Source organism: Mastacembelus armatus, chromosome 19, assembly GCF_900324485.2.
Source record: "Mastacembelus armatus chromosome 19, fMasArm1.2, whole genome shotgun sequence".
Taxonomy (NCBI): Eukaryota; Metazoa; Chordata; class Actinopteri; order Synbranchiformes; family Mastacembelidae; genus Mastacembelus; species Mastacembelus armatus.
Window position 1 is genome coordinate 19,459,602 of NC_046651.1, and position 8,595 is coordinate 19,468,196.

General features: G+C 47.1%; 2 protein-coding genes across 3 annotated transcripts; both read right to left on the reverse strand.

Moving 5' to 3' along the window:
* Positions 1–596: 596 nt before the first annotated feature.
* On the reverse strand, positions 597–4,013 carry LOC113136031 (microfibril-associated glycoprotein 4-like). 2 transcript variants are annotated; one of them, XM_026316485.1, is made up of 7 exons: positions 3,863–4,013; positions 3,336–3,451; positions 3,090–3,242; positions 2,344–2,382; positions 2,127–2,223; positions 1,832–1,999; positions 597–1,458 (listed from the first exon to the last, which is right to left on the reverse strand). In XM_026316485.1, the coding sequence occupies exons 2-7, from the start codon at positions 3,339–3,341 to the stop codon at positions 1,205–1,207; spliced, it is 717 nt and encodes a 238-aa protein (XP_026172270.1). In that variant the 5' UTR covers positions 3,342–3,451; positions 3,863–4,013; the 3' UTR covers positions 597–1,204. The 2 variants fall into 2 exon arrangements, with proteins under 2 accessions (XP_026172270.1, XP_026172269.1); XM_026316484.1 differs by having other exon boundaries at positions 3,877–4,012.
* A 1,823-nt stretch (positions 4,014–5,836) lies between these two features.
* Positions 5,837–7,833, reverse strand: LOC113135899 (microfibril-associated glycoprotein 4-like). The gene is made up of 6 exons (XM_026316238.1): positions 7,792–7,833; positions 7,374–7,529; positions 7,194–7,232; positions 7,023–7,119; positions 6,760–6,927; positions 5,837–6,335 (listed from the first exon to the last, which is right to left on the reverse strand). The coding sequence occupies exons 1-6, from the start codon at positions 7,795–7,797 to the stop codon at positions 6,082–6,084; spliced, it is 720 nt and encodes a 239-aa protein (XP_026172023.1). The 5' UTR covers positions 7,798–7,833; the 3' UTR covers positions 5,837–6,081.
* Between the last annotated feature and the right edge of the window lie 762 nt (positions 7,834–8,595).

Here is an 8,595-nt window from a genome sequence, read left to right on the forward strand (position 1 = left end):
CCTTTCTGTGTGGAGTCTGCATGTTGTCCCTGTGTCTGTGTGGGTTTTCTCCTCCCACAGTCCAAACACATGCAGGTCAGGATTAGGGTCTGAACCCAGGTGGCCCAGGGGCCTTTCTGTGTGGAGTCTGCATGTTGTCCCTGTGTCTGTGTGGGTTTTCTCCTCCCACAGTCCAAACACATGCAGGTCAGGATTAGGGTCTGAACCCAGGTGGACCCGGGGCCTTTCTGTGTGGAGTCTGCATGTTGTGCCTGTGTCTGTGTGGGTTTTCTCCTCCCACAGTCCAAACACATGCGGGTCAGGATTAGGGTCTGAACCCAGGTGGACCCGGGGCCTTTCTGTGTGGAGTCTGCATGTTGTCCCTGTGTCTGTGTGGGTTTTCTCCTCCCACAGTCCAAACACATGCAGGTTCGGCTGGTTGCTGACTCTAAACTGAATGTGTGTGTCTGTCTCTGTGTGTCAGCCCTGTGATTGGCTGCTGATCTGTCCAGGGGGGACCCACCTCTCACCCAGTGCATGCTGGGATTGGCACCATGTATCCCAAGACATGACACCTGACTTTCTTGTTTATCGTGGCAGAAAGTAAAGACATCAGCTTCCTGCTCATATTCTCTTTTATTGTCACATCAGGCTGCAAAGACTTTTCATGCTTCAGTTTTCTTTACATTTAGCCAATGAAGGAATTAACACACAATCAGATGCTACATATCTGTTTGCATTTAATAATTACAGGCCTGATTTTCCTGCTGCCACAACTGAGGTTCTACTGTTGTTTTCCACTCATGCTGTTCATGCAGATCAGTTTCAGTCTGCTCAGGCCAACTCTTACCAAACACCAGAAACCAGGCAGAGACACATCAGTGCAAACACACATCTTTTCCCTTCAGCTGATGAAATGTTTGCAGTGTTACAGCAGCAGGATCAGGATAACATCTGTCAAGTCCACCCAAGGTGAGTCTGTGGAGCCACATGACCTCTAATCGCTAAGACTGGCAGATGGAAATTACTAAGAGACTTTCCATTTGTTGTTAATGTACGGAGACAGACCTCATCACATGATGTTCACACACGTTTTGGGATGATGCAAATTAATATTCAGGATTTGATGCTTGAATACAAAAATCATTTCTACTGTGCTGGTGCATTATTCTTGTGTCAGGCTGACTGTGAGATAATAATGAGAGAAGGATCAGCAGCTGCTGATTCACTGCACAGGACGGATCTTCATGCTGATGGTCTTCAAAGAGTAGTCAACACCTTTCCATGGAGACCAAGAAACTCCAACAGCATAGAGAGTGCTGTCAGCCCCCCAGCGGTAGACCCCGTTGGGATTCGTGCTGTGACACTGACCATACCAGAACGCCCCCAGGAAGGACTTGGCACAGTTGGTGGGCCAGGTGTCCTGGTCTTTGTCGAAGGTGGAGAACTTAAGTCCGTTGTGGGAACTCAGGGCGTCTCCTGCAGAAACATGAAGACCCACAGTATAAATGTACATTAACAGTGTACTGGGCGTGTGCACCAGGACAACAACAGATTTAGCTGTAACCGGTCACCACGGGGAGGGTGGATGCAGGAAGGTGTCCCAGCTGCAGGTGTTGTGCGTGTGGATCTGACATGCAAAATGTCCAGCCCTCTTGAGTCTCAAAACCCTGCTCTCTCTGGGATTTGTGCTCAACACAGTCCAGGTTTATTGTGTTCTCCTGCATGAGGGTAGCAGCCAGAACTTCAAACGTGAGCTCAGCGCAGCAGAACATGTTTTGACTTCCCAGATCGACCAGGCTACCTGAAGGTTTTTCTAGCTGTCAGTCCATCCTGCAGCTTTGTAACTCACCTGCCCCCCCATTGGTGAATCCAGTGACCGTCAGCTGGTATCCATCACATTCCCCACTGATGGAGAACGACGAGTACCGAGCAAATACTTGTTGTCCATCAAAGTCTTTCATGTCGACCAGCAGCTCGTACTTTTTCTGGTGTGTCAGGTAGTAGATGTTGTCCAGACCTGAACACAAACACATTCACACACTTGTAGATAATTCACAAATACACTTTGCATGACAAAGTTCAGCTGCAGCTCCACTTGTGGAGTTTGTTGTACTTGGAGCCATTAGTGTGCTTTGATTCCTCACCCAGCCAGTACTCTCCTGCTGCGTTCCCAAAGCCGAACTTGTAGTGGTCCCAGGGTCTGTAGAAGTTCACCGAGCCGTCCGTCCTCCTCTGGAACACCTGGGGGGGGGGGGACAGAGTGCAGGGGGTCAGCTCCTTTTTCCAGTCAATAAGCTTTTTATTGTGAAGGTCCGGCAGGAAGTGTGACCTGATGGAGTAAACTTCAGCTGAAATACTCACCGTCCACCCTCCTTCTAGTGAGTCCATGTCACAGTACACCTGCACACAGACACAGTCACAGTCAGTGATTGGCTGGTTACATGTTCGCTTCATACTCACGACGCTGTTTATTTCTATTGTTCAACATCTTCCTGAATATTCCAAACTGACTCTGAATCAGTTTACCAGTTGATCTATGCTCCAGCCTCACCTGTGGTCACGACCTTTGGGTAGGGACTGACAGAGTAGGATCAGCTGAGATCTTGTCTGTGCTCAGGATTAGGAGCTCAGACAAGATCTGGAGGAACCCGCAGTAAAGTAGCTGCTCCTTTGTACTGATAAGGAGTCACCTGGTAGGAGACCCTGAGGTATCCCCAGAGCCAGATGGAGAGATGACATTTGCTATCTGACCTGGGAACCTCAGGACCCCCCAGGGGAAGCTGAGAAACATTGCTGGGGAGAGGGACTGGACTGACCTGCTGACCTGGACCAGCTTGAGGAAATGGATGTCCTGGCATGAGGTCAGTTTATTACCCTGGAATGTTTGGTTTGTTGTTGCTTCATGTGTCTCAGTGAGTCCAGGGTTGTGTTACTGTCCAAACTCTAGTATTAAAACACTCATTCATTCATTCATTCTGCTGCTGTGACGACTTGTGTCTGTTGTACCAGAGGCATCGCAGCAGATTCCCTGTCCCTGACCAAACCTTAGCACTGGTCCTTCTGTTGGGATAAATGTCAACGTGCGTCCCAGGCTGGATGAAGCCTACCTGGACAGCAGACCTCTCTCCCAGGGGGTAGATGGTGTACACCCCACTCTGCATGTTCTTGTCCTGCTGATGGAGCTCGCTGCAGTCCACTGGCTGGGAAAACCCTCGGCAGCTGCTGAGCAGCGGAGCCAGGAGGAGGACGAGTGCGACCAGCTGGAACAGAGGTGACGTTTGAGTCTTGCGCACTTCTCAGTGCAGACACTAACATCACAAACCTCTTCTCTCCTTTCTATATCACAAACTTACCGTCATTGTGGGACTTCTGCAGGTGTGGGTTTGTCTGAAAACACACACTGGGAGAACTGGTAACGTGAGTCCAACTGATTCCACTTCACTGATGTTATTGATGAAATGAATTTCATCTGAATAAAGAATCAGAATCAGTTTATTGCCAAGTAACTTCACATTCCAAGGACTTTGCTTTGGTCAAAGGTGCATTAACATCATTTACATAAGACGACAGACACTTTTCCCACAGTGTCGGTTTATGGAAAATCATTGAAGTTCAATAATAGTTCACTTGAATCTGTGCACACACAGATGATGTTTATTTAAAACACCATGAGTAAAATATAAAATGTAATAAGTTTAAGGTTCAAAGTCATAAAGACATTTCCTGTGTCTTTTCTAAAGATGGAAACTTCCCAATATCTTCATCGGCTGTTGACACATTTATCAGTGAGCTCCTAAAACAAATGGGCTGCAGATTTGAACGATTAATGAAATGTCACCCAAAATATCTCCAAACATTTTCAGGCTGAAGTAAAACTCACCTGTGTGGACTCACCTGCAGCTGGAAGTGAAGAAACTGTGCGTTCGCCTTCAGAGAACCAGAGAAACTGCTGCTTCTCCCTCAGTGTCGACTCTCCAGCTTCACTGCTTTTATGTGAAGCGGGTCTGAGACGTCACGGCGGAAACATCCCCACAGCTGGACCTGATGTAGAACCTGCCACTAATAAGTGAGTTATTACCTGTTTGTTCATTCCTGTTTCCTCTCAAAGTGAACTAATAGGACTGTGACTCTCAGCTAATACACAACTAACCTTAATTTACAGGAAGGTCTGTTGGCAAACTCCATGTCAGTGACACTTTATGAGCCAGTGTTCACTCTGTAACTTCACTGCATGAGTCAGGCACCAATTAAAACACGACGTGGGAAACAAGCAGGAGCTGTAGCAACATTTACTGATTTATGGTCTGTTTTTGTAAACACTGGGGTCCTGCAGGGTTCAGGACTCATAATCCTGACCATCTGCAGCATCTGAGGAAACTGGAATATTAGGAAGAAAAACTTTTCTGTTCAAAACAAAGTGTGAAGCTGAGGAGGCGCAGATTGTTTAAATGGACGTCACAGGACTGAGTCACTGACTCCAGTTTGTGAGAGTTCAGCTGCGAGAACTCAGAGGTTCCTGGATGATGATTCTGCCCTGGAGGCCAAAGAACCCAAGAGCTGAAAACTGCTGAGAGACTGACTGGGTGCAGGGACTTCGGTCTGTTTTAACTGTTCTGAGATCTAAGTCATACAGGTCAGTCCTGTCAGGTCGACCCATGAGAGGTTCACAGTCATAATACGCAACCTTATAAATCTGACCCAACAACATACTGGACCCTTGAGCCCTGGCACTAAGAACAGACAGGTTCCTCACTGTTCTTTAAGCTCTCAAACACAGAACCACCTTTGCTGTGGCCCAGCACAGGTGGGACTGTGTCTGTGGTTAGTTCAGTGTCTGTGGGACGTCTGGAAACAGCTGACCTGGTCACTGAGCACATCTCTGCTACTGACTCACAGACAAGGAAGGAAACAGGAATGAGCCGGTGGAACAAATGTGCCTTTAATCTGTTAATTCAGTTCACAATCATCACAAGGAGGTGGATCTCACTAAGACTCAGCTGTTGTTGTTCATCCTCGGGTTGTGGTGGTTGCATTCACGCTCCTTGGTCCTGCTGTGGACTCACCCCTTGGTTCAAGAAAACTCTTTGAATTGACAATGATTTTTTTAAAACTGTGATCTGAGGGAGTGTTGTGGCAAAACAACCGTTGTTGGATGAGCAATAAAGAGAGTGCAGACCGACTGTCTTTTATGAATATATTTCTTGCAAGAAAGGAGCAAACATAGTTGAACACAATTGATCAGTCTTCCCATGTTGTTCCCCAGTTGCTCAGCCCCTACTAGGCTGAGGCCGCTACTTATACAGACATGCAAAGTAAATGCTAATAATTGTTCGATTAATCAGATAATTAAATCTGTACTTCCCTATTGTTCTACAAAGTGATTCCTAATAAGGCTGTATTCTAAAACTCTATATTCTCATTGGACAGTTAACCCTCCATCCTGGACCTGCTCTGTTGTACTTGTCCCTTCCCCACACCTGGTGTCCTAAGGAACCTTTCTCCCAGATACTCTTCACCAACATCCTTGAGAACCCTGTGTCCCTTAGTGTCAGACTATACTAGGGCAAGAAGAACATAAACATCAGATATGATTATGAAAAACACAATTGTTTGTGAACTCTGTGAATTAACCTGTAAATAAAACCAAGAGTACAGTAAGAAACAATAAAAATCATAATCAGTAAGAGTAATCAATCATTAAAACTCATTTTTCCATTACAGGGAGACATGCTGAAGTAGGTTTCTGTAATATTTAAGATAATGGGCCTTGTTCTCCTGCTGGGACAAGTCGTCCAGTGCAGCTTCCACTGGTGCTGGTCTGTTTTTATCACCACACCTGTTTGGTTGTTTCCCTCCAGACACACCTGAGTGCAGCAGCTGAGGCTGGTTCCACTCATCAGGTGGTGCAGTTTCAGTGCTACAGGTTAATATTTAGGATGTTACACATCTGTGTTTTGATCATTCTGATTCATTCTTCATATACTGCCCTGGGACAAAGTGCCCGGCTTGAGGAAAAGAAGGTCCACAGTGAAACGATTAACGAGAGGCAGAAATCAGAAATCAGCAGCTGATATTCTGCAGTGAGCTGGTCCTGCAGATTCACTGCACAGGACGGATCTTGAAGCTGATGCTCTTCAGAGAGTAGTTGTAGCCCTTCCAGTGGTACCACTCCACTCCGACAAGGCTGACGCTGCTGTCGGCCCCCCAGCGATAGACCCCGTTGGGGTTTGCATAATGGCACCCTTTGTACCAGAAGGCCCCCATGTACAATCTGGCACAGTTGGCTCCTGAAGAGTCCTGGTCTCTGTCGAAGGTGGTGAACTTCTGTCCGTTGTGATAGCTCAGGGAGTCACCTGTAGAAACACACAATGGCTGTAGGCTCACAACCCTGCTACCAATATTTGATTACTGCTGACTGTGCTACTGCTGCAGATACTGAACTCTGCAGCACGGGGGGGGGGGTGTTTGTGGCTGTTTGGACTGAAACCGGTCACATGTCTTGTGTGTCTGTTCTTCCACAGCTGCACAAAAACAAGGGACTGAGAGAGTGAGAGAGAGTGATGCAACACCTGGTCTCCAGCTGTGGAGTGAAGCCCTCTGGGTATTTGATCACATTTATTTATGGTGTTTAAAACTCATGACTCAGCAGCATCAGGCCAGTAACAGAACCTGCTAACAGAACTATAAAGACCAGTCATCAGCTCAGGGAGACTAGATGATCCAAAATCACTGTCAGCACCATCATCATCACAACAAAGTGACTCCTGCTGCACCGACCTGCCCCTCCGTTTCTGAATCCAGACACATGCAGCCTGTAGCCGTAGGTCTCTGGGTCGATGGAGAACGAGGAGTAACGAGCAAACACTCTGTTTCCACTGAAGTCCTCCATGTCGACCCGCAGCTCGTACTTCTTCCTCAGAGTCAGGTGGAACAGACTCTCCAGACCTGAACACAATGAAGAGGTTTTACTACATGAAGTAACACACTATTGGACTTTTACTGTGAAATCTGTTTCCTGACCGTGTGCTTTGATCCCTCACCCAGCCAGTACTCTCCTGCTGCAGTCCCAAAGCCAAACTTGTAGTGGTCCCAGGGTCTGTAGAAGTTCACCGAGCCGTCCATCCTCCTCTGGAACACCTGGGGGGGACAGGGTGCAGGGGTCAGCTCGACACACAGGACGGCCAACAGCTCAGTGGACTTAAGACACTCACCGTCCAGCGTCCTCCCTCAGAGTTCATGTCGCAGTACACCTGCACACAGACACGCTCGTTACAACACACAGAGGCTGCTGATGCTCAAACTGCTGAATCTGTCGTCTCCCAGACAGGAGGGAGAACCGGACTGTGCTTCTGGCTCCGCATGGGGAACCAGCACCTGCAGGTGAGGCCTACCTGGACAGCGGATGTGGCTCCGACGGGATAGATGGTGTAAACTCCACTGGGTCGGCTCTGGTCATGGTTATAGATGTCGCTGCAGTCCAGCGGGAGGACCAGGGGCGCACAGTGGGACGCCAGTGGGGCCAGGAGGAGGACGACGACTGCCAGCAGCTGGAACAGACGTGAGTGGGATTATCTGAACATGTTGTCACAGTATCCGACTTGCTCTGTTTTTTCCCAGATCTAAAACTTTTCATTGCCAGTTCAATTTCAAGTTGGTCACGAGGAAGGCTGATACCCCCCAGTGTGAGGATGTAAACAGGTTTCAGTTCCCACAGTGGGAATAACACCAGGTGTCATCATCAGCTGCCCCCTGCCTGCTCACAGGTACAGACAGTAATAAACTGTGATCTGAAAAAGGATTGAAACTTACCTTCATGGTCAGATTTCTGCTGGGACTCAGTTCCGATGTGGATCAGTCTGCTGCTCTGAAAATACATGAACATGGTTATTCCCACCACACAGTTCAGTGCAGATTTAACATAATAGTAAAGGAAAAGCAAATAAAACTACACAGTTAAAGTGACTTTGTTCCCCAGAGCAGAGACTCCTCATAAATATACACAAACCTTCTTCCTATTAAAAAACAACCAATAGAAATGACAGAAATATAAAAGCAAAACTAAACAAACTGCAGTTATTTTAGAAAGTAAATATATACAGCTTCAAATAATGTGAGATCCTTCAGCAGCTTTTTGAGCCAGGTGTGGACTCACCTGTGTGGACTCACCTGTGTGGACTCACCTGTGTGGACTCACCTGTGTGGACTCACCTGTGTGGACTCACCTGCAGCTGTGGGTGAAGAGACTGTGTGTTCGCCTTCAGAGAAACAGGCAAAGTGCTGCTTCTCCCTCAGTACATATAACCCAGAACAACACAGCTGGTACCTGGTACCTGTCATTTATGGACTGATCCGCCCATTGATCTTATCTGAGTGTTTATGACCAGGTCTCCTTATTATCTGTGGAAACTTTCTGTTTTGCTGCTGCAGCAGAGAGAAAACATTCTGGTTTCCCAACACTTCAGTGTTTTCATCATTATTTTATCTGTTGGTGAAGGTGAAGTTAATGTGGGAACAAACCAATTTTACCGGTTAAATGTTTAAATGAGGACAGAAACATCAAAACATCAAATGTTTTTTAGTGGATTATATTTTTGTATTTCACACATCAACACG

Bases quoted from the DNA above. Each gene is read 5' to 3' on its own strand.
- LOC113136031 (XM_026316485.1), bottom strand. The intron at 2,383-3,089 runs GTAGGCTTCATC...GTCTGTGTGCAG, and splicing joins GAGAGAGGTCTGCTGTCCAG to GTGTACTGTGACATGGACTC. The intron at 2,224-2,343 runs GTGAGTATTTCA...CCCCCCCCCCAG, and splicing joins CACTAGAAGGAGGGTGGACG to GTGTTCCAGAGGAGGACGGA.
- LOC113135899 (XM_026316238.1), bottom strand. The intron at 6,928-7,022 runs GTGAGGGATCAA...CATTGTGTTCAG, and splicing joins AGCAGGAGAGTACTGGCTGG to GTCTGGAGAGTCTGTTCCAC. The intron at 6,336-6,759 runs GTCGGTGCAGCA...GTGTTTCTACAG, and splicing joins ATTCAGAAACGGAGGGGCAG to GTGACTCCCTGAGCTATCAC.